The 26,414-nt window shown below is 45.4% G+C and overlaps 2 protein-coding genes across 2 annotated transcripts in view; one reads left to right on the top strand and one right to left on the bottom strand.

Moving 5' to 3' along the window:
• The window catches only part of LOC149461864 (uncharacterized), a 309,357-nt gene that overhangs the window by 247,225 nt on the left and 35,718 nt on the right, over nt 1–26,414 (top strand). The window lies entirely within an intron of this gene.
• Nucleotides 1,775–26,414, bottom strand: LOC149461866 (uncharacterized). Its single transcript, XM_089677698.1, has 5 exons — nt 26,396–26,414; nt 24,481–24,578; nt 23,943–24,081; nt 21,672–22,702; nt 1,775–3,266 (listed from the first exon to the last, which is right to left on the bottom strand). The coding sequence occupies exons 1-5, from the start codon at nt 26,412–26,414 to the stop codon at nt 2,292–2,294; spliced, it is 2,262 nt and encodes a 753-aa protein (XP_089533824.1). The 3' UTR covers nt 1,775–2,291.

Raw genomic sequence — 26,414 nt, 5'->3', positions numbered from 1 at the left:
GGACACCGCTAGCAGACACCTTTACCCTCCCCCACCCCCGCTCTACTTCTCACACGTGGACACTGCTAGCAGACACCTTTACCCTCCCCCACTTCTGCTCTACTTCTCACACGTGGACACTGCTAGAGACACCTTTACCCTCCCCCACTTCTGCTCTACTTCTCACACGTGGACACTGCTAGAGACACCTTTACCCTCCCCCACTTCTGCTCTACTTCTCACACGTGGACACCGCTAGCAGACACCTCTACCCTCCCCCACTTCCGCTCTACTTCTCACACGTGGACACTGCTAGCGGACACCTTTACCCTCCCCCACTTCCCCTCTACTTCTCACACGTGGACACTGCTAGAGACACCTTTACCCTCCCCCACTTCCGCTCTACTTCTCACACGTGGACACCGCTAGCAGACACCTCTACCCTCCCCCACTTCCGCTCTACTTCTCACACGTGGACACTGCTAGAGACACCTCTACCCTCCCCCACTTCCGCTCTACTTCTCACACGTGGACACTACAAGCAGACACCTCTACCCTCCCCCACTTCCGCTCTACTTCTCACACGTGGACACTACTAGCAGACACCTCTACCCTCCCCCACTTCCGCTCTACTTCTCACACGTGGACACCGCTAGCAGACACCTTTACCCTCCCCCACTTTCCCTCTACTTCTCACATGTGGACACCACTAGCAGACACCTCTACCCTCCCCCACTTCCGCTCTACTTCTCATACGTGGACACTGCTAGCAGACACCTTTACCCTCCCCCACGTCCGCTCTGCTTCTCAGACTAGCAGACACCTCTACCCCACTTCACCCAAGGAGATCCCATTACTCCATCTTCTCTGCAGATTTGACCCAGTCATTATCACCCCCTATACTCCAACTGTTGAAGGGCCCCATCTATAGCCGGCAGAAGATGAACTCTCCTTGATCTCCATATACTGAATATCCATCGGTAACTCAGAGATGCTCCCACTTTCCATTAGCCAATCCCTGCTCCTCATCCCTCCACACCCGCCCCATATACAGTCCAGGCATGGCAGTCCCGGGAGTGCAGCTGTAGCTGTGTGAAGCCTGAATGTCCCAGTAGGAGGAGTTCTGCCCGCAGTGTGAGCTGCACTCCTGGAGGACCCTGTTACAGTCTATGCTGCACCACCCCCAGCTTCATGATTGGCCTTCCTCTGCCTCATTGTCTGATATCAATTGTCCGTGTATTGCTACATGTTGGGGATTTCTGCTACAAATCTGAACTAGGAATAGAGAAAGGTAGAAAGGATGGCGCTCTACTTCCTGCTCTCTGTGCTTTCCATCCCCCATCAACCAATCACAATGTGTCCACAATCACCATGGAAACGATCAGATCAATAAAACGTTTGTCATAGACAGACCATCATGTGCCGATCATATACACAGACATTTGTATCACGGGAAACATACAAGAAGAAACATGTATGGAGAAAGACACGGGAAAGTCCCAATATGTGCATTCACCAATCACTCCTTCATTCCCGGGATACACACAATTCCATTGCTTCCATGTGTACACCATCAGTCACTCTTCTAGAATTGGGCCATTTTATTACCACCCACCTCTTCAGTGATCCCCCACCATGCAAGTATTGTCCTCACCTACAACTGTGGGCCTAATGAGTGCTTGGAACATTTGTCCACAAAGTATCAATAATAGACCTCCAGTGTTTGTGAAATCTCCCACCACAAATGTACTCAGCCAATCACAGGGCAGGATAAAGAGAAAACAGGAGGCGCAACACCTAGCGCATTATCCAAGGTTTATTGTAAGGACTACAAAATAAAAACACTTCCAGACGAAGCATGTATCTAAAAAGCATGGATGGCCACAACGGCAGGTAAGGTGTCCTCACTGTCAGTGCGGTCAAATGGCTGACGCGTTTCGGGGACAAATCCCTTTCCTCAGAGCTGATGACCAGCCTCTGATGCAGATGTATGATGAATGGAAAGTGGGAGCCTTGCTGGAGATGCCTGAATCACAGGGCAGGACTCCATTTTTATTCTCCTGTCATCAATGGCCAACCCGGTCCCACACTTCATCCATGTCTTTGGGGGCCTCTCATCTCCTTATGAACTGTTTCTTCCATGATGAAGATCAGCCATAAAGTATATCTGAGGTGTATATCAGGGTGTGCTTCTTCCCCACATGAGAGCTGGGATGTCCAGCAACATTCATCTAGAAGACATTTCCCGCACTCAAGGCACTAATACACCTCCAGGGTTGTGTGGGACCCCTGATGTACAGGAAGACAGGACTTCAGTGAGGAACATTTCCCTCACTCAGGACAGGAAAGTGGCTTCTCCTCGTGTGAGATCTCTGATGTCTGGAAAGACGCGATTTCACTGAAAAACATTTCCCACACTCAGGACAGGAATACAGCTTCTCCCCCGTGTGAGATCTCTGATGTATGGAAAGATAGGACTTCTGTGAAAAACATTTCCCGCACTCAGGACAGGAATATGGCTTCTCACCTGTGTGAGACCTTTCATGTTTGACAAGATCTGTTTTTCGTGCAAAACATTTCCCGCACTCAGGACAAGAATATGGCTTCTCCCCCGTGTGCAATCTCTGATGTGTGTAAAAATGGGACTTCCATGCAAAATGTTTCCCGCACTCAGAACAGGAATACGGTTTCTCCCCCGTGTGAGATCTCTCATGTCTGTAAAGAGTGGACTTCACTGAAAAACATTTCCCGCACTCAGAACAGGAATACGGTTTCTCCCCTGTGTGCAAACTCTGATGTGTGTAAAGATAGGACTTGTCTGAGAAACATTTCCCACACCCTGGACAGGAATATGGCTTCTCCCCTGTGTGAGATCTCTGATGTGTGTAAAGAGAGGACTTGTCTGAGAAACATTTCCCACACTCTGGACAAGAATGTGGCTTCTCCCCTGTGTGAGATCTCTGATGTCTGTAAAGGCCGGAAATATGTGAAAAACATTTCCCACACTCTGAACAGGAATATGGCTTTACTCCTGTGTGAGATCTCTGATGATTGTTAAGACTGGACTTTTGTGAAAAACATCTCCCACAGTCAGGGCAGGAATACGGCTTCTCCCCAGTGTGAGATCTCTGATGTGTATCAAGATTGCACTTATGTGAAAAACATTTCCCGCACTCAGGACAGGAATACGGCTTCTCCCCCGTGTGAGATCTCTGATGTGTGTCAAGATTGCACTTATGTGAAAAACATTTCCCGCACTCAGAACAGGAATATGGTTTTTCCCCCGTGTGAGACCTTTTATGAATATTTAGATGGGATTTAAAATGGAAACCTTTCCCGCACTCAGGACAGGAGAACCTCTTCCCTGTTGGAAGGCCGGCCCGGTCCCGCACAGTCTGAGGTTCCTCAGGATATAAGGAATCCGATGGTCCATCTACACTGGGTGGTGCCGGATGGACATTGGAGGGAGCCGGGTTTTCTCCTGGACTATACTGTGTGATGTCCTCATCTTCTACTTTCCAGTCTGGAGACAAAGTGAGACAATCCTCGGAGGTTTTCCTCATCTCCCGGCCATGGACTAAAATACGAAGACAAAGAGGATTACTAGACTAGGAGCTGATTGGTTCCCCCAAACCAGGACTCCGCCCACATCAGGCAGCTTGGTCTCTGAGGAGCTTACAATTCCACCCTCAAGGGAACTAGGAAATGGCTCCTCTGATCTCCTACCAGGTCATTTCTTTATTCATGGACCTTAGTCAGAGAGTGAGGAAACAACCAGAAGTTAGTCATGAAGAACAGCGGGGCTGAGCCCCACCAGAGGTCAGAGAGTGAGGATGGGGGGAGAACAACCAAGATGAAGACTGGACTGATCCTGAAGACCACCATCATTGGGGTATTGGCTCCTCCCTCATTACCTCTTTCTGTTTAAGGGTCCAAAGTTGGAGGATGTTATCACATTATTATCACCATGTAAAAGTCTGTGCTCCAATCACATCATCTGATATAAAATGTCCAGCTGGGAGGAAATGGGGGGAACAAAAGAGAATCCATATTATGTGTATATATAGCAGTGGGGGGGAGGGGGGAGAACAGAAGTCAGGAGTATGTAATGTACAACATAGAGTATATAGTGCAGTGGTCAGAGGTATGTAATGTACAACATAGAGTATATAGTGCAGGGGTCAGGAGTATGTAATGTACAACATAGAGTATATAGTGCAGGGGTCAGGAGTATGTAATGTACAATATAGAGTATATAGTGCAGGGGTCAGGAGTATGTAATGTACAACATAGAGTATATAGTGCAGGGGTCAGGAGTATGTAATGTACAACATAGAGTATATAGTGCAGGGGTCAGGAGGATGTAATGTACAACATAGAGTATATAGTGCAGGGGTCAGGAGGATGTAATGTACAACATAGAGTATATAGTGCAGGGGTCAGGAGTATGTAATGTACAACATAGAGTATATAGTGCAGGGGTCAGGAGTATGTAATGTACAACATAGAGTAAATAGTGCAGGGGTCAGGAGTATGTAATGTACAACATAGAGTATATAGTGCAGGGGTCAGGAGGATGGAATGTACAACATAGAGTATATAGTGCAGGGGTCAGGAGGATGTAATGTACAATATAAATTATACAGTGTAAGGGTCAGGACTCATAATATTGGTATTCAGTAATCAGTGGAAGATTAAATGTTTACTGTAGACAAGTTGCAGAGATCCCACACCGCTGCCTCCCATCTCCTGAGACTGCACTCAGTGACTTGGGTCTGAGACACTACAGACATATCCCTCCACCCGGCACAGCCAGCAGACCACAGAGCAAGGAACCCTGGGAGAAATGTTCTGTCAGAGATCCTGTTATCCCCAGGATAAGGGGTAGAAGACCCAATACACATGTCCCAGGTCAATCAACACCTATTGTGAACATCAACATTTTGCTGCCAGCTGAACCCCAGAACCTCCATAAATCCAGTCTAGAGACATAAATTGTGTCTGCAGCACAGAGAAGGAAGATTATCCGAGAGAAATCCAGGAATACAGGACGGGGAACACAGCTCAGGAAAGTGACCAGGGGATTACAGGCTGATATCACCCAGTCCCCGCCCTACTCTGGACCAATCAGTGAGCAGTATGGGTGGAGGAATGGATTTAGTGTTCATGACCCACCTGTGCTGATCTCTGTAGGAGTGTCCTCCTCTATAAATGTCCCCGTTATTCCATCCTCCTCCATAGACTGCTGATCATCCCTCACATACGCCTCTTCTTCTTCTGCTTTCACCTCAAATTCTATATCGATTGGATCTCCACTCTAAATCAAGGAAATGAGAGAAAATATCATCTGTAAAAAAAAAGCTCACATAAACAATCCACACATCATCTTTCAAGTCCATGTTCTAGATTCCCCATCCCACCAACCTTGTAATAGTGAGGGATGGTGTGAGCTTCCTGTGTGGAATCCCGGGAATACAGAGGACGGGGACATCTCTCTGGTGGGTTCCCATGACTGGATCCATCTGTAGGAAACACACACACTGACTGAATCCATTGTTTCTATGTGTTTATCAGATGATGGGGGATCTAGGTGGATCCTCCGTACTGCTCTCTCCTTTACAATAAAGTCTCCTCTTACCCGGTGATGTGAGGGGCGGCTGATTGTCCATCATGACGTCCTTGTAGAGATCCTTGTGTCCTTCTAAATACTCCCACTCCTCCATGGAGAAATAGACAGTGACACCCTGACACCTTATAGGAACCTGACACACACAATGATACAGTCACCATCCAGACACATCCCTTGTCTGTTACTGGAGAATGTCCCAGAATTCCCGGCACCGCTCACCTCTCCTGTCAGCAGCTCAGTGATCTCTCTGGTGACTTCTAGAATCTTCTTCTTCTTTCTCTCTTCTATCAGGGAGGGAGGTGGAGGCAATGTGATGTCATATGATCTCCAGACTTCACAGGAGGAAAACTCTACATCTGATCACAAAGAGTCACATCAAATGATATTCCCAGAATCCTCCTCACCTCTCCATTCAGGTCTCCATTTTATTAAAGCCCCACTTCAGGCTGAGGTATAATTCCCCCCACAGGACCCCCACACTACGCAGGGTATAGGCTTGTTGCAGCATTCTGATGTCATTACATACAACGCAGGACCAACAGTCCCACTTTACATGTGAGGATACCAAGGGGCCCCACATCCTAAGAGCATCAGAAAAAAGTCAGATGGAGGGACATTGGGGGAGGAGCTGTGAAGTCACTGTGATGTCATAGGATTCTCTGACTCTGGATGGAGGGACATTGGGGGGAGGAGCTTGGAGGTCAGTGTGATGTCATAGGATTCTCTGACTCCGGATGGAGGGACATTGGGAGGAGGAGCTGTGAGGTCAGTGTGATGTCATAGGACATATAGACTCTGGATGGAGGGACATTTGGATGGGGAGATTTGAGGGGTCCTCTATATGAGGCTCCTATGCAAACCAAATCCTTGTTCCTGGGTGCGTCCTACCTCTCCTAAACTGAAGAGTGACCTTTGACCTTTACCATCCAGAAATCTGTCCGGAATCTGTGGAAGTAAGCTGTCATGTGATCAGGTGACGTGCGGAGGAACGGAGTGTAAATAGCAGACAATTGTCTCCAGAGCCCCTAATGGTGGGGATGGATTTGGCGGCGTGCTGGTGCCAAGTTTCCTCCCCCCAGGGTCACTGCAGGTGTGGAGAAAAGCTGTGTAAGAGGATATGGAGGAGAGATGAGGAGGAGATCCAGGAATCAGGAGAAAGGTCAGGGCAAGCAACAGACGAGCGCATCCAAGAGACCAAGCCGGGGTCACTACACAGAAAATCAATCCAAGGAAACAACAGGCAGGACGAGGAATAGCAAGAAGGAGCTGAGAGACAAATGAGAATATTGCTCAGCCAATGGGAGATGATCTCAGCATGACTTCCATCATGAAGGAATGAGGGGGAGGGGAGGAAGTCACTGAAGGTGACCATAGATCCATGGAAATTCAGCTGGTTCAGCAGGGATCGCTCACATTTCCATCCATGTGTGGCCACTGCCGGATAAAAGCAACTCCCCCAGCGGCTGCAGCCAATAGCTTCACGGCTCAGCCGTGTATTCTGAGAGCGGAGGAGTCCCCCCATTGTCAGAATACAAGAGTGCCGCAGGGAGGATTCCCCCCTCCACCTTCAGTGTGTAGTTGGGGAAATCGCTTCTATTTCCTTCCATGACCTTTTTGTCTCCGGCTCCCTTAACCTACTAGCAATTACAGAAACCTGACTCCAAGCAGCAGATTCTGCTTCCCCCGCAGCACTTCCCTATGGCGGCCTCCTCTGGACCCACTCACCCAGACCCAGTGGTCAGAAAGGTGGTGGGGTTGGTTTGCTTCTATCCCCACTCAGCACCTTTAAATTCCCCCCTAACCCTCCCTCTCTATCCTTCTCTTCTTTTGAGACTCACTGCATTTGGCTGTTCTCTCCGATCTTTCTGAGGATTGCAGTGATCTATCGGCCTCCTGGACCCGTGTCCCGCTTTCTTGATGACTTCTCTGCCTGGCTACCCTACTTTCTCCCCTCTGAACTACCCACTATTATCATCAGAGATTTTACCATTCCTATTAATGTCAACAACCCGGCTACATCCCAACTCTTCCACATAACCTCATCTTTTGCATTAGCACAATGTATACCGTCCTCCACTCACTCTGATGGACACGGTCCTCCACTCACTCTGATGGGAATACATTAGACCTTGTTTTCTCCCATCTTTGCACTCCCTACAACCTCACAAACACCCCCTTTCCTCTCTCTGATCACAATCTCATCACCTTCACAGTCTCCTCGTCTTCAAACACCTATCCCTCCAAGCAGCCAACAATTACCCGCAGAAACCTTCACAACTTGAACCCGGCTCCTTTCCACTCTGCAACTGACCTCCTCTATGACAGAATCTCTCCCCTGTCCTGCCCTGACCTGGCCACTGCTGTCTACAACAGTTCACTGTCATCCACACTGGACTCACTTGCTCCTCTAACAACACGAAGCATCAGGCTCCGACCATTACATCCGTGGCAGACTGACCACACCAGACATCTTAAACGACATAGTCGTGCGCTGGAGTGATTGTGGCGTAAAACCAAATCCCAGCAAGCATTCACCCGATATAAATCTGCTTTCTTCACATACAATTCCTCCCTCTATGCTGCCAAACAAGACGACTTTGTCACCCTTATTAATACCTTGTCATCCAGTCCTCATCGTCTCTTCTCTACTTTTAACTCTCTACTTTCTCCACCTCCACCCAGTACCTCACTCACTGTTCATGAGATTGCAAATCATTTCAAAAACAAGATTGACGCAATTCATAGGGGCATCACCACTGCACAGACATCCATCCCACTTACCATACCTTATACTAAACCTCCCTCAACACTTTCCTCTTCTGACCTCACTACTACTGAAGAGGTCACTAAGGTTTTCTCAGAAGCCCGTCTAACAACCTGCCCCCTCACAACTACTACGGTCACCCTCTTCCATCCTATGCTCCCTCACTCACATCTTCAATCTTTCCCTCTCTAATGGTGCCTTCCCCTCCCCTCTAAAGCATGCGCACATCACTCCCAAACTTAAAAAGCCTTCCCTGGACCCCACCAACCTGAACAACTTAAGACCCATCTCCCTGCTGCCATTTACCTGTAAACTCTTAGTCTACAATCTCCTGAGCTCCTACCTCAGCGACAACAACCTTCTTGACCCTTTAGTCTGGCTTTCGCTTGCTACACTCCACTGAAACTGCCCTACTAAACCTCACTAATGATCTACTAACTGCTTAAACCAATGGCCACTACTCCGGACTCATCCCAACCAATGGCCACTACTCCATTCTCATCCCAACCAATGGCCACTACTCCATACTCATCCCAACCAATGACCACTACTCCATACTCATCCCAACCAATGGCCACTACTCCATTCTCATCCCAACCAATGGCCACTACTCCGTACTCATCCCAACCAATGGCCACCACTCCATACTCTTACTACTTCACCTCTCTGCTGCTTTTGATATTGTTGACCATCTCCTCCTCAAAAAAAAACTCCACTCTTTTGGCCTCCGAGACTCTGCTCTCTCCTTGTTCTCCTACCTATCGCAGCGCTCCTTCAGTGTAACCTATAATGCTGCCTCCTCCTCTTCACTCCCTCTTTCTGTAGGGGTCCCTCAGGGTTCTGTCCTTGGACACCTTCTCTTCTCCATCTACACCTCCTCCCTTGGTCACTTGATAAACTCCCACGGCTTCAAGTACCATCTCTATGCTGATGACACACAAATCTATCTTTCTCCTCTTCACCTCACCCCTTCAGTCTCCTCACCTCACCCCTTCAGTCTCCTCCTCACCTCACCCCTTCAGTCTCCTCTCTCATATTACTTACCTACTAAGTGACATATCGGCATGGATGTCACTCCACTTCCTCAAACTCAATCTTTCAAAAACTGAGCTCTTAGTATTCCCCCCAGCCTGTGCCCCCTCCCCTGACTTCTCCATCAAGATCAATAATACAACCATCAGTCCTTCCCCTCATGCCAGGGTACTTGGTGTAATACTAGACTCCAATCTGTCCTTTCAGTCCCAAATCCAATTGTTGTCCAAATCTTGTAGACTTCACCTAAACAACATCTCCAAGATACGCCCGTTCCTAACCTCAGAAACCACTAAGCAACTTATTCCCTCCCTTGTTTTATCTCGCCTTGACTATTGTAACTCCCTCCTCATTGGCCAACCTCATCGCAGGCTATCCCCTCTTCAGTCTATCATGAATGCTGCTGCCAGACTCATCCACCTTACTAACCATTCTGTATCTGCCACCCCTCTCTGCCAATCCCTCCACTGGCCTCCAATCAGTGTCCTCCACCCCTCTCTGCCAATCCCTCCACTGGCCTCCACTCAGTGTCCTCTACCCCTCTCTGCCAATCTCTCCACTGGCCTCCACTCAGTGTCCTCCACCCCTCTCTGCCAATCCCTCCACTGGCCTCCACTCAGCGTCCTCCACCCCTCTCTGCCAATCCCTCCACTGACCTCCACCCTTCTCTGCCAATCCCTCCACTGGTCTCCATTCAATGTCCTCCATTCAATGTCCTCCACCCCTCTCTGCCAATCCCTCCACTGGCCTCCACTCAGTGTCCTCCACCCCTCTCTGCCAATCCCTCCACTGACCTCCACCACTCTCTGCCAATCCCTCCACTGGCCTCCATTCAATGTCCTCCACCCCTCTCTGCCAATCCCTCCACTGGCCTCCACTCAGTGTCCTCCACCCCTCTCTGCCAATCCCTCCACTGGCCTCCATTTAGTGTCCTCCACCCCTCTATGCCAATCACTCCACTGGCCTCTATTCAGTGTCCTCCACCCCTCTCTGCCAATCCCTCCACTGGCCTCCACTCAGTGTCCTCCACCCCTCTCTGCCAATCCCTCCACTGGCCTCCACTCAGTGTCCTCCACCCCTCTCTGCCAATCCCTCCACTGGCCTCCACTCAGTGTCCTCCACCCCTCTCTGCCAATCCCTCCACTGGCCTCCACTCAGTGTCCTCCACCCCTCTCTGCCAATCCCTCCACTGGCTTCCCCTTGCCCAACGGATAAAATTCAAAACAATAACATATAAAGCCATTTATAACTCCGCCCCAAATTACATCACCAATCTTGTCTCTAAATATCACCCAAACCGTACTCTTTGCTCTTCACAAGACCTCCTGTTCTCTAGCTCCCTTGTCTCCTCCTCCCATGCTCATCTCCAGGACTTCTCCCATCCTCTGGAACTCTCTACCCCAATTTATCAGACTATCGCCTACTCTGCTCACTTTTAGGTGATCTCTGAAAACCTCTCTCTTCAGGGAAGCCTCTCCTGCCCTCAGCTAATAATGGAATCTTCTACTCTTCCAACCACTCCATCCCCCACAGTTACTACCTTTTGTACCACTAGCCCCTCCCTCCTAGATTGTAAGCTCCCAGGATCAGGGCCCTCCTATCCCTCTTGTATTGATCTGTATTGTTGCTGTATTGTCTCCCGTTATATTGTAAAGCGCTGAGCAAACTGTTGGCGCCATAAATCCTGTATAATAATAATAATAATATTTTTTTCTCTCATCCCGCTGGCTGAACGATAAAACTGAACCATGTAGGCCAGCTTTGGGAGCAAATATATTATCATCAACTCCTCCCCCTTGAGGGGTTAATCTGGGTTCCCACACTATATATGTGTGTATCATCATCTGCTGGAGATAAAAGACATCACCATGACTATGGAGGAAGAGGACAGACATGACTATGGAGGAAGAGGACAGATGTGACTATGGAGGAAGAGGACGGACGGGACTATGGAGGAAGAGGACGGACGGGACTATGGGGGAAGAAAACGGACGTGACAATGGGGGAAGGGGATGGACGTGACTATGGAGGAAGAGGACAGACGTGACTTTGAAGGAAGAGGATGGATATGATGGGGGGTTACTGTGTGTAAATAGGAAATAACATCTTATTACCTCCTCTGCTGCTACTTCCACCAATGTCTCTTTTTCTTTGTGCCACATGGAACTTTGTCTTTATTCCAGGTCACTTCCTGTCTGTACCTGACATCACTTCCTGTCTATACCTGACATCACTTCCTGTCTTCTATAGAGACTTCCTGACTGGGTAGAAGTGAGATCACCACCTTTTGGAGCTCAGAGGAACTGCTGCCCCGAGAAGCATCTGGTAGTGTAGAAAATTGAAGAAAAAAACAAAAACATTTTTTCTTTTCTTTTTTTATATTTCAAAACCTTGTGAGAAAAAATGAGATCTGCAAAATACTCACCATGCCTCTTTTTAAATTCCTTGGGGTGTCTACTTTCCATAAAGGGGTCATTTGAGGGTGTTTGTACTCCTCTGGTATTTTAGCACCTCAAGAAATATGATGGGCAGTCAGAAAGTAAAAGCTGTAAATTCCATTATCTCTCCCATAGTTTGTAGACTCTATAACTATCACAAAGCAATCAATATACACTTACTGGGATTTTTGTAACCAAAAACATGTAGCAGAATAAATTTTGGCCTAAATTTATGATGAAATTTTAGTTTTTTTAGATATTGTTTATGACAGAAACAAGAAAATATTGTTTTTTTCCAAAAAACATTTTTTTCTCAAAATTTTTTTTGTTTATAGCGCCAAAAATAAAAAGCGCAAAGGTGATCAAATATCACTAAAAGAAAGCTCTATTTCTGTGAAAAAAGGACATAAATTCATTTATGTACCGTATTGCATGACCGCGCAATTGTCCGGTAAACTAGCACAGCGCTGTATAGCAAAGAAATGGTGTAAATTCCATTATCTGTCCCATAGTTTGTAGACGCTATAACTATCACACAAAGCAATCAATATACACTTATTGGGATTTTTTACCAAAAACATGGAGCAGAATACATTTTGGCCTAAATTTATAACTAACTTTGAGTTTCCTATATATTTTTATAGCCAAAAGTAAAAAATATTGTTTTTCTTCAAAATTTTTGGTCTTTTGTTTATAGCACAAAAAATTACAAGTGCACAGGTGATCAAATACCACCGAAAGAAAGCTCTATTTGTGTGAAAAAAAGGCCGTAAATTTCATTTGGGTGCAGCATTGCATGACCGCGCAATTATCAGTTGAATTAGTGCAGTGCCGAGTAGCAAAAAGAGGCGTGGTCATTAAGGGGGGTAAATCCTCTGGAGGGCAAGTGGTTAATGATATACAAACATATTTTGCTGTCCTCTGTTGATCAAACACAAGATGGCGCTGATGAATCATTTTTATTCCTCTTTGATATTGGTAATCTATTGAGCCAATCATTTGAGATATGTGTCATCTTGTCTTGATTTCTTATAAGGTGTTGCCAATATAATGAACCAATGAGAACAGAGGCGGCTCTTTAAGAGCTCGCTTAAATCCACTGCTGATCACACCCTCGGACGAAGTCGTGTGACGAAACGTGTTAGGGCGTGATCCAGCAGTGACGTCATCATGCATGCCGTATCATGTGTCCGGACCATGTGACCACAACCTTGTCATCTGTTGAAGGCTGGTGAGACACCACTGTGTGTGTAGGAAGTGGTGTACTAAGCGCTGCAGGCTGAAATATTTTAATATACAAGGCTTTGCTGTACTGACATAATGTGAGTGCGGTTATTATGGGGTATTCTGTTGGAATACATTTTCTGACACGGTATTGCGCTATGGAGAATGTTTTTTACTTTGTTCACATGTGACCTATAGAGCTCATTGGGGTCGTCTGCTGATTACAAATGATATGCTGCGGAGTTTATCATACCTGCTGAGTATATAAAGATATGCTGGTTGTTCCCCAGTCTCTGGTGAGTTTGCACTTTGATGGGGTGCTGAGCGCTGGATCATCCACTGGTGAAGGAAGTTTATAGGATCCCAGAACTTCATTGATTGACGATCATATATGCTCTATATGGACTTTATTTCATGGACTTTATTTAGGATCCAATATTTATTGTTTTTGCACACATTATTATATTTGGTGGTTGGATTACTATTATTATTATTATTTTTATTAATTTCAATTGTTTTGTGGTGAACGCTATTATTGTGGTTATATATTTAGTTTCACAAATTTGATACATTTTGGGCTATTGTATAATAGCAGCTCCTATTCAATCAGCTATTTCCCAGGACTACATTCTTAAGATGCGATGATGTAGACTTTGGAATATATTGATCTGCTATTGATATCATTCACTGGGGTTTACATTTATTATTTAAATTAGAACCACTTGCAGAATTGAGTGATAATGATTCGTGGGGGAAATTTGTCATCAGACACTGAAAACGATTCTGCGACTGAGCTCAGCGATGTGCGAACTTGGCGCTATATTTCAAATTTCAGTGTTTTTGGTTTGATTATATTATTGAATTATATTTATTATTATTATATTATTATTTTGTATGATTATTTATTAAATTATAATTTATGATTTTGTGTTTCAAATTTTAACATCCCCGGCATGTTTACTAGACTCTTGTTCGGTCAGATTTCAGTGAGTTATTCCTAAGAATTACAGCCTACAATAAAAAAACAACATATTTCCATTGAAAATAATGTACCGCTTTGAGCACAGAAATATGGACATAATCAGACCACTAGGGGGGTTAAGCGGTTGCCCCCAGAGGTAGCTAATCTCTGGCCAGTGATTGGGGTGACAGGTACCCCCCTGTCACCGTTGCTGCTTTTCACTACTTGTCAGAACAAACTTTTAATGTTTCCCTGTTCTGACTATAGTCCTTCAAACAGCCTGGGGAGCTCCTGAACTTGCCAATAGTTCAATCCCCCCCGAGGACCTTTCTGAAGTATTCTGACAGATGTTTTCCTAAATTGCTCCTATTATCCCAAGAAGGATTAGAGCAAACGTGAATAATCAGAATGTGAGTGCTTGGAGTCCAGCAGGCGGGTAATGGAGGCACAGCTACTTGCAGTATGGGGTGTAGTAGTTACAATATAGCTGTTGTTCACAGATCTAACTACACGCTTACAATCCACAGTTAGTAGATTACAGAGGACAGATCCATACACAACAAGATCATTCCATGTGATTTAGGCCCACAGGTGCATTTCAGTCGCAAAGATTGGAAAGCGTCTTGACCTAATCTCATTGGAGGGTCAACTGGACCTGCTTTAGGCAGATTGGCACAGATCCTACGTTTTATTTCCCTGCCTCCAAGAGTCCAGTCAGATCCCTTTCATCCACACTCACACCCCGCTGCAATAGCTGCACCCAGCAGTTAGGATGTTTCCTCATTCACTCTCAGTACAATTTTATGTCAATTATACTGTTCATAATCATCTCATCAAAGTGTTATTAAAGACAAAAGGTAACAATGACATCTGACAAAGCTTACTAGTCTAGGTATCTCACACAACATGGAAGATAGACATGAAAATGAAGAAAGATGTAAATAATTCTCTGTATTCCACACAAGAAGTAACATTTACCTAAACGTTCAGACTTCCTCACCAAGGGGCTCCATTTGTTTCGGTGGTTTTGCTCCCACATTTATTTACTTGGTTCCATACAGATTATAAATGTAATAAGTCATCACAACCTTTTGTCTAATTCAGCCAATCCTCATCCAGATATTACCAATAGTGTTTATACCAAAGGATAACAACTGGGCAAAAATAAAGATCTCATTTACTCACACAGAAAAGAAGCTTGCTATGATGGAATATAACAAAATATAATGCAGCCGATATAACTGTAACAGTAGTAATATTACAATGCAAATACAGAATGTCACCGATACAGAGAGACTACAGGAAAGAATGTCACCGATACAAAGAGACTACAGGAAAGAGTGTCACCGATACAAAGAGACTACAGGAAAGAATATCACCGATACAAAGAGACTACAGGAAAGAATGTCACCGATACAAAGAGACTACAGGAAAGAATGTCACAGATACAGAGAGACTACAGGAAAGAATGTCACCGATACAAAGAGACTACAGGAAAGACTGTCACCGATACAGAGAGACTACAGGAAAGAATATCACCGATACAAAGAGACTACAGGAAAGAATGTCACCGATACAGAGAGACTACAGGAAAGAATGTCACCGATACAAAGAGACTACAGGAAAGAATGTCACCGATACAGAGAGACTACAGGAAAGAATGTCACCGATACAAAGAGACTACGGGAAAGAATGTCACAGATACAGAGAGACTACAGGAAAGAATGACACCTATACAGAGAGACTACAGGAAAGAATGTCACCGATACAAAGAGACTACAGGAAAGAGTGTCACCAATACAAAGAGACTGCAGGAAAGAATGTCACCGATACAAAGAGACTACAGGAAAGAATGTCACCGATACAAAGAGACGACTACAGGAAAGAATGTTACCGATACAGAGAGACTACAGGAAAGAATGTCAACGATAAAAAGAGACTACAGGAAAGAATGTCACCGATACAAAGAGACTGCAGGAAAGAATGTCACCGATACAAAGAGACTACAGGAAAGAATGTCACCGATACAAAGAGACTACAGGAAAGAATGTCACCTATACAGAGAGACTACAGGAAAGAATGTCACCGATACAAAGAGACTACAGGAAAGAGTGTCACCAATACAAAGAGACTGCAGGAAAGAATGTCACCGATACAAAGAGACTACAGGAAAGAATGTCACCGATACAAAGAGACGACTACAGGAAAGAATGTTACCGATACATAGAGACTACAGGAAGAAATGTCACCGATACAAAGAGACAACTACAGGAAAGAATGTTATCGATACAGAGAGACTACAGGAAAGAATGTCACCGATACAAAGAGACTACAGGAAAGAATGTCACCGATACAAAGAGACTACAGGAAAGAATGTCACCGATACAAAGAGACGACTACAGGAAAGAATGTCACCGATACAGAGAGACTACAGGAAGAAATGTCACCGATACAAAGAGACTACAGGAAAGAGTGTCACCAATACAAAGAGACGACAGGAAAGAATGTCACCGATACAAAGAGACTACAGGAAAGAACGTCACCGATACAAAGAGACTACAGGAAAGAATGTCACCGATACAAAGAGACGACTACAGGAAAGAATGTTACCGATACAGAGAGACTACAGGAAGAAATGTCACCGATACAAAGAGACTACAGGAAAGAATGTTACCGATACAGAGAGACTACAGGAAAGAATGTCACCGATACAAAGAGACTACAGGAAAGAATGTCACCGATACAAAGAGACTACAGGAAAGAACATCACCGATACAAAGAGACTACAGGAAAGAACGTCACCGATACAAAGAGACTACAGGAAAGAATGTCACCGATACAAAGAGACTACAGGAAAGAATGTCACCGATATAAAGAGACTACAGGAAAGAATGTGACCGATACAAAGAGACTACAGGAAAGAATGTCACCGATACAAAGAGACTACAGGAAAGAATGTCACCGATACAAAGAGAGACTACAGGAAAGAGTGTCACCGATACAGAGAGACTACAGGAAGAAATGTCACCGATACAAAGAGACTACAGGAAAGAGTGTCACCAATACAAAGAGACGACAGGAAAGAATGTCACCGATACAAAGAGACTACAGGAAAGAATGTCACCGATACAAAGAGAGACTACAGGAAAGAATGTCACCGATACAAAGAGACTACAGGAAGAAATGTCACCGATACAAAGAGACTACAGGAAAGAATGTCACCAATACAGAGAGACTACAGGAAAGAATGTCACCGATACAAAGAGACTACAGGAAAGAATGTCACCGATACAAAGAGACTACAGGAAAGAATGTCACCGATACAAAGAGACTACAGGAAGAAATGTCACCGATACAAAGAGACTACAGGAAAGAATGTCACCGATACAAAGAGACTACAGGAAAGAATGTCACCGATACAAAGAGACTACAGGAAAGAATGTTACAGAAAAGAAACATAGAATAATACATTACGCAGAGATCCTGATGACTGGGCTTCCAAAGAGACAAGAGGGGCAAAGGGCAGAAATGTGAGCAATGGCATACTTTATACCCCTCCCCCCTCCATTCCAGGTAGTCACACCCTTCAATAGGTTCCTGTATTTTGCTATTTCTGTTCAATGGGGGCGCTGTGATTTGTGAAAGACATTGGCCAACTGTAGTTCATCAGATGGAATATAGGATAGGCCAATGTCCAGCGAAGCGTACCTCCTCTGAATTCAGTTCCCACAGGAGAAGCTATGACAATACTCCCTAGGAGGTGTTAGAAATGACGCCTCCGGGGATTATTCAGCCAGATGGCGCCACTGTCATAAACCTCTACAGGAAAACATCTAAGGGGGGTGTTGAGGTGATGCAACAGATGGGAAATAAGTTACAGGAATTGATACCCCCTATCAGAAGTTCACAATAATATTACAAATTATTACAGGCCTAAAATATCTATCACATGTCTAAGAGCTAGGTGGGGTGGGGGTTGTGGATTGTTTGGTGTTATATGGTTGCATCCCATTGTTCTACTGTGTGTCTTGCTTGGGAGCAAACTACAGCCAGGTCCATAAATATTGGGACATGGACACAATTCTAACATTTTTGGCTCTATACACCACCACAATGGATTTGAAATGAACAAGATGTGCTTTAACTGCAGACTGTCAGCTTTAATTTGAGGGTATTTACATCCAAATCAGGTGAACGGTGTAGGACTTACAACAGTTTGCATATGTGCCTCCCACTTGTTAAGGGACCAAAAGTAATGGGACAATTGGCTTCTCAGCTGTTCCATGGCCAGGTGTGTGTTATTCCCTCATTATCCCAATTACAATGAGCAGATAAAAGGTCCAGAGTTCATTTCAAGTGTGCTATTTGCATTTGGAATCTGTTGCTGTCAACTCTCAAGATGAGATCCAAAGAGCTGTCACTATCAGTGAAGCCATCATTAGGCTGAAAAAACAAAACAAACCCATCAGAGAGATAGCAAAAAAATTAGGCGTGGTCAAAACAACTGTTTGGAACATTCATAAAAAGAAGGAACGCACCGGTGAGCTCAGCAACACCAAAAGACCCGGAAGACCATGGAAAACAACTGTGGTGGATGACCGAAGAATTCTTTCCCTGGTGGTGAAAACACCCTTCACAACAGTTGGCCAGATCAAGAACACTCTCCAGGAGGTAGGTGTATGTGTGTCAAAGTCACCAATCAGAGAAGACTTCACCAGAGTGAATACAGAGGGTTCACCACAAGATGGAAACCATTGGTGAGCCTCAAAAACAGGAAGGCCAGATTAGAGTTTGCCAAACGACATGTAAAAAAGCCTTCACAGTTCTGGAACAACATCCTATGGACAGATGAGACCGACATCAACTTGTACCAGAGTGATGGGAAGAGAAGAGTATGGAGAAGGAACTGCTCATGATCCTAAGCATACCACCTCATCAGTGATCATGGTGGTGGTAGTGTCATGGCGTGGGCATGTATGGCTGCCAATGGAACTGCTTCTCTTGTATTTATTGATGATGTGACTGCTGACAGAAGCAGCCGGATGAATTGTGAAGTGTTTCGGGAATATTATCTGCTCATATTCAGCCAAATGCTTCACAACTCATTGGACGCTTCACAGTGCAGATGGACAATGACCCAAAGCAGACTGCAAAAGCAACCAAAGTAGTGGAATGTTCTGCAATGGCCAAGTCCATCACCTGACCTGAATCCGATTGAGCATTTCACTTGCTGAAGACAAAACTGAAGGGAAAATGCCCCAAGAACAAGCAGGAACTGAAGACAGTTGCAGTAGAGGCCTGGCAGAGCATCACCAGGGATGACACCCAGCGTCTGGTGATGTCTATGCGTTCCAGACTTCAGGCTGTAATTTTTATGGATAATATGTAATATTTATGGACCTGACTATATTATGGGATGTATGTGTTTATGTATTGGCTTAGTGGCAAGTGTCTCCAGCAGCCCTCCCTCCTGATGGGACTGTCTGCTGGTGTGAAGTTTGAATACCTGTGTCTCGTTACTAATTGTAGATTGCCCCACCCTGTGTCATTATGCAGGGAGGGGGGATTGTCCCCGAGTGTATATATCTTGTATCTGTGTTAAAATAAAGTAGCCCACTTTCTGGCTTACTTCAAATCTGTGGTGTCTGTTGTCGGTGTTCGGATGGGGAAGCATTATTCTAACAGAAGGATTCAGCGCAGACTGGGACGGTTCCATTACAATGCCCATTATGGACAAGAGCCCCCCCATACTCCTTTGTATACACAGAGCTGAAGAAGGGATTTCATACATTGTCCTTCTCTTTGTCCCCCCCCTCTAGATGGTTCTGTAAAGGGCCTACATGCTGGGACCGGACCTTTCTACTATTCATATATTGGAGGAATGTTTTGGGGTCGTCCTGATATCTTTCTGTCGTTTGTTTTCAGTTTTTGCCTTTATTTCCTTTTTGCATATTCTGTTCAATTCTTTGTAATGTGTAAACGATGATCGCGTTCCTTCATTGTTATATTTAATAAAAGCTCTTTTCTTATTATCTATCGCTTTTGTAACTTTGGCCGTCAGCCACATAGGTTGGATTTGTAGCCTTTTATACTTGTTGCCCATGAGAATATATTTTGCAGTGTGGTCACATACAGTCTTTTTGAAAAACTCCCATTTCTGTGTTGTGTTCATCGATGCCAACATTCCCTCCCAGTCTAAGTCTTGGAGAGCAGCTCTCAGGCTTGGGAAATTAGCTCTATTAAAATTGAGCATTTTTATTTTTCCTGTATGTGCTCGTTGTTTACAGCTAACAATAAATGAAATCATGTTATGGTCACTGCTACCCAGATGTTCTTTTATATGGACATTCGTAATAAGCTCTGCATGGATGTAGATGACAAGGTCCAGCAGAGCATCATTCCTAGTTGGGGCCTCTATGAACTGAACCATAAAATTGTCCTGTAGTAGGTTTATACATTTTTGCCCTTTAACTGTTCCTGCAGTACCATTACTCCAGTCACTTTCTGGGTCGTTACCATCCCCCATTATTATCACTGTCCCAGCCCTTGCAGCCCTTTCCATCTGTGGGAGGAGCTGAGTCTCCACCTCCTCATTAACACTGGGAGGCCTATAACAAACTCCAATGATGACCTTTGTAGTACCGCCCCCCATGTGCAGTTCCACCCATAATACTTCAGCCTCATCACACTCTCCATCAACTAGGTCCTCTTTCGCACTCGCTCTGAGATCACTTCTCACATAGAGACAGACACCACCACCTTTCCTATTTCCCCCGTCTCTCCGAAAGAGAACCTAGCCAAGAATATGAATGGTCCAGTCATGTGATGAATGAAGCCAAGATTCAGCAATACCAATTCAATCCTAGTTCTCTTCATGCACCAAACCTTCCAACTCACCTATTGTGCTGGCAGACTTCTGGCATTGGTGAACAAACACTTCATTCACTGACACCTTGTTCATTCACCGACACATTGTCCATTCACTGACACCTTTTTCACATAGATTTTGTGTATTTTTTATTTTCATACAAATGGTACCAATTCCACTGGTTGTTTGTAACATGGGAACCTTCTTATCATCTGCCATAGCCCTCCCCCCATCTTTCCCCATTCCACCCCCCAATAAGTACTGACCCATCTGATCTGTCTACCCCATTATAATCAAATTCTCCCTCCCCCCTCCATTCTAGTTAATATACTCCTCCAACCTTCCCATAAACCCCTCCCCCAGCACAGCAGACCCCCTTCCATTTAGGTAAAGACCATCTCTAGCATATAGGCAGCACCCCAATGAGAAGTCAGCCCAGTGATCTAGGTCAGGACTCCATTTTTATTATTCTCCTGCTATCAATAGCCGATCCGGTCCCACACTTCATCCATGTCTTTGGGAACCTCTGATCTCCTTATGAACTGTTTCTTCCATGATGAAGATCAGCCATGGAGTATATCTGAGGTGTATATCAGGGTGTGCTTCTTCCCCACATGAGGCTGGGATGTACAGCAACATTAATCTAGAAGACATTTCCCGCACTCAAGGCAATAATACACCTCCAGGGTTGTGTGGGACCCCTGATGTACAGGAAGAAAGGACTTCAGTGAGGAACATTTCACTCACTCAGGACAGGAAAGTGGCTTCTCTCCCATGTGAGATCTCTGATGTTTGACAAGATTGAACTTCCGTGAAAAACATTTTGCGCACTCAGGACAGGAATATGGCTTCTCCCCCGTGTGAGATTTCTGATGTGTGGAAAGATGGGACTTCATTGAAAAACATTTCCCGCACTCAGGACAGGAATACGGCTTCTCCCCTGTATGAGATCTCTGATGTCTGCGCAGACGGAACTTCACTGAAAAACATTTCCCGCACTCAGGACAGGAATATGGCTTCTTGTGAGATCTCTGATGTTTGTGATAACTGGACTTGTCTGAAAAACATTTCCCACACTCAGGACAGGAATATGGCTTCTCCATGTGAGATTTCTGATGTGTGGAAAGATCGAACTTCCTTGAAAAACTTTTCCCGCACTCAGGACAGGAAAATGGCTTCTCCCCTGTGTGAGATCTCTGATGTCTGTGCAGACGAAACTTCACCGAAAAACATTTCCCACACTCAGGACAGGAATATGGCTTCTTGTGAGATCTCTGATGTGTGTGAAAACTTGATTTCTCTGAAAAACATTTCCCACACTCAGGACAGGAATATGGCTTCTCCCCCGTGTGAGATCTCTGATGTCTGCAAAGATGGAACTTATGTGAAAAACATTTCCCGCATTCAGGACAGGAATACGGCTTCTCCCCCGTGTGTGATCTCTGATGTCTGTGCAGATGAAACTTCACTGAAAAATATTTCCCGCACTCAGGACAGGAATACGGCTTCTCCCCCGTGTGAGATCTTTTATGCACATTAAGATGGTATTTAGAACAGAACCCCTTCCCACACTCAGTACAGGAGAATCTCTTCCCTGTTGGAAGGCCGGCCCGGTCCAGCACAGTCTGAGGTTCCTCAGGATACGAGGAATCCGATGGTCCATCTACACTGGGTGGTGCCGGATGGACATTGGAGGGAGCCGGGTTTTCTCCTGGACTATACTGTGTGATGTCCTCATCTTCTACTTTCCAGTCTGGAGACAAAGTGAGACAATCCTCGGAGGTTTTCCTCATCTCCCAGCCAAGGACTAAAATACAAAGACAAAGAGGATTACTAGACAGGAGCTGATTGGTTCCCCCAAACCAGGACTCCGCCCACATCAGGCAGCTTGGGCTCTAAGGAGCTTTCAATTCCACCCTCAAGGGAACTAGGAAATGGCTCCTCTGACCTCCTACCAGGTCATTTCTTTATTCATGGACCTCAGTCAGAGAGTGAGGAAACAACCAGAACTGTCTTTTATAGGAGGGACAGTGATGAGGGGATTATAGGATGAGGGTCCCCACCCCCTCTATCACTCATCACCATCTTCCGAACACAAGAAGTACTGCACTTCCTTATTTACTCCATGATTTAGTCATGAAGAACAGCGGGGCTGAGCCCCACCAGAGGTCAGAGAGTGAGGATGGGGGGAGAACAACCAAGATGAAGACTGAACTGATCCTGAAGACCACCATCATTGGGGTATTGACTCCTCCCTCATTATCACTTTCTGTTTAAGGGTCCAAAGTTGGAGGATGTTATCACATTATTATCACCATGTAAAAGTCTGTGCTCCAATCACATCATCCGATATAAAATGTCCAGCTGGGAGGAAATGGGTGGAAAAGTAAGGCCAATGTAATATACAACTTATTATATAGGATACAAAAGTTAGAACTATATAGTATCAGAATGATGTAATGTACAACATAGAGTATACAGTGCAGGGGTCAGGTGTGTGTAACATGCAATATACCATAAATTATACAGTGTAAATTTCAGGACTCAAATTATTGGTAATTAGTGGAAGCTTAAACGTTTACTGTAGACAAGTTGCAGAGATCCCACACCGCTGCCTCCCATCTCCTGAGACTGCACTCAGTGACTTGGGTCTGAGACACTACAGACATATCCCTCCACCCGGCACAGCCAGCAGACAACAGAGAAGGTCCCCTGGGAGAAATGTTCTGTCAGAGATCTTACTAGACCCGGCCATGGGGAAGAATATCCAAATCACATGTCCCAGGTGCCTAGGTGTATGGTGAAAATCAACATTTTTCTGCCAGCTGAACCCCAGAACCTCCATAAATCCAGTCTAGATACATAAATTGTGTCTGCAGCACAGAGAAGGAAGATTATCCGAAAGAAATCCAGGAATACAGGACGGGGAACACAGCTCAGGAAAGTGACCAGGGGATTACAGGCTGATATCACCCAGTCCCCGCCCTACTCTGGACCAATCAGTGAGCAGTATGGGTGGAGGAATGGATTTAGTGTTCATGACCCACCTGTGCTGATCTCTGTAGGAGTGTCCTCCTCTATAAATGTCCCCGTTATTCCATCCTCCTCCATAGACTGCTGATCATCCCTCACATACGCCTCTTCTTCTGCTTTCACCTCAAATTCTATATCGATTGGATCTCCACTCTAAATCAAGGAAATGAGAGAGAATATCATCTGTAAAATGTAAGGTCATATAAAATATCCACACATCATCTTTACAAGTCCATGTTCTAGATCTAGACGCTCCATCCCACAACCTTGTAATAGTGAGGGATGGTGTGACCTTCCTGTGTGGAATCCCGGGAATACAGAGGACGGGGACATCTCTCTGGTGGGTTCCTGGTATTAGGTGGCTCCATCATATCCTTGTGTCCTTCTGAAAACTCCTCCATCACTCCATACTCCTCATCCTCCTCTTTATACTCTTCTTTAACATCAATATTATCATCCCCGAGGATTCCACTCTGAAAGATATAATAAAACATTCATTGTAACAAACATGCTGTGTATAAATCACAACTACCAATAATTGTCATCATCTACCTGATGATGGGGAGGGATGGTGTGACCTTCCTGTGTGGAATCCCGGGAATACAGAGGACGGGGACATCTCTCTGGTGGGTTCCCATGACTGGATCCATCTGTAGGAAACACACACACTGACTGAATCCATTGTTTCTATGTGTTTATCAGATGATGGGGGATCTAGGTGGATCCTCCGTACTGCTCTCTCCTTTACAATAAAGTCTCCTCTTACCCGGTGATGTGAGGGGCGGCTGATTGTCCATCATGACGTCCTTGTAGAGATCCTTGTGTCCTTCTAAATACTCCCACTCCTCCATGGAGAAATAGACAGTGACACCCTGACACCTTATAGGAACCTGACACACACAATGATACAGTCACCATCCAGACACATCCCTTGTCTGTTACTGGAGAATGTCCCAGAATTCCCGGCACCGCTCACCTCTCCTGTCAGCAGCTCCATCATCTTCTTGGTGACTTCTAGAATCTTCTGCATGTTGTGTCTCTCAGGGTTTAGAGAGTCACATGGAGGCACTGTGATGGTCATATGATCACCTGACTTCAGGAGAGGAAATCTCTGTATTGAGGAACCAATAGGAATATCATGTTAGACTCCCAGAGTGTTGAGGGCAGCCTCCACAGCCAGAGTCCCGTTTAATCCCTGTGAGCCTGGTGTTGCCCCTAGTATGCTGTGTGGGAGATGTGTTGAGGGCAGCCTCCACAGCCAGAGTACCGTTGAGTCCCTGTGAGCCCACTCACTGTGGGTGTTCCTACAGGCCGCATGTTGCGGGGTGCCATGGATTGTCCTGGTTGAGTTTCTTTCATGGTTCAGTGAAGCTTTGTTTGCTCTCCTTCTTTGTGTGTTCTGTCCTGCCTACGCTTCCGTCACACTGACTGGTGGCAGCAGCAGCAGTGGAGGACCAGAGCGCGGAAGAAGATGATGGAGAAGTGATAACACCCCACAAGTGCCTCCAAGGAGACCTGTTGAGGTCTCCTTATCAGCACTTGTAAAATGTAAGGGGGAGGAGTGTCACAGTATAGGGGCTCGGCCAATTATTAATTCCTGATTAATGATCTTTAGTGTCACAAGTTCTCTGCCAGCCCAGTTATTAATTCCTTGTTCCTTTAATCCCTCTTGGCCATAGGAAGAACATCCTCCAATTAGTATTCTACTCCTGTGTGCCAAAGGCCCCTAGCTTTAATTAACACACCCCCTCCACAAAAGGTTCCAAATTCAATGAGTGTATCCTCCCCATTGTTATCCTGTTTACAGCTACAAATCCAATTATTGTGTTTCCTTGTCCATCCTGTCCAACCAGTCTTTTGCCTAAATATAATATCCTCCCCACTGTCCTCCTGTTTACAGCTACAAATTCAATTACTGTATTTCTGTTCCAGTCTATTCTCTCCATTGTCATCCAAAATGTCCCTAAACTCAATTAAGGCAGTCCCTCCATTGTCATCCTGCTAATGACCCCCCTCCACCTCTCGTCCTGTTCAGGGGGTTTAAGAGGTCAGTGTTGGTCTCTCCTGTTGAGCCATTCTGCTGGGCAGCCACTGAGGGGTCCAACTGCAGCTGGACTCTAGTGGTCCAGGCTCTGCCTGAGCCCCATTGGAGGAAAGGGGACACCAGAAGCCGCATCAGCTCTGCCTGAGCTTACCACACCAGCTCTGCCTGAGACGCTGCCAGCTCTATCTGGGACCAGCTCTGCATGAGTGTATGCTTCTCCTGTGTTATCTGACCTGTTTATGAACTGCTTCTTACCTCCCTGTTGGATTACAAACTGCTGTAGAGACTAACTTTGCCCATCGGGGCTGAATTACAAAGTATTTTGGGCTCTCTCTCTGCACTACTCCCCATTGAGTGACTGTTGTCTGTTTTAAAAAAGCTTTAAGTGTTTGCTGTCTGCCTTGTGTGTTCTGTCCCACTTACCCTGTGTCACAGATGTCAT

Source organism: Staurois parvus, unplaced genomic scaffold (assembly GCF_062004578.1).
Source record: "Staurois parvus isolate SC_StPar_1 unplaced genomic scaffold, SC_StPar_1.0 ptg000191l, whole genome shotgun sequence".
NCBI classification, from domain to species: domain Eukaryota; kingdom Metazoa; phylum Chordata; class Amphibia; order Anura; family Ranidae; genus Staurois; species Staurois parvus.
This window is presented reverse-complemented; position numbering and strand designations above follow the sequence as displayed.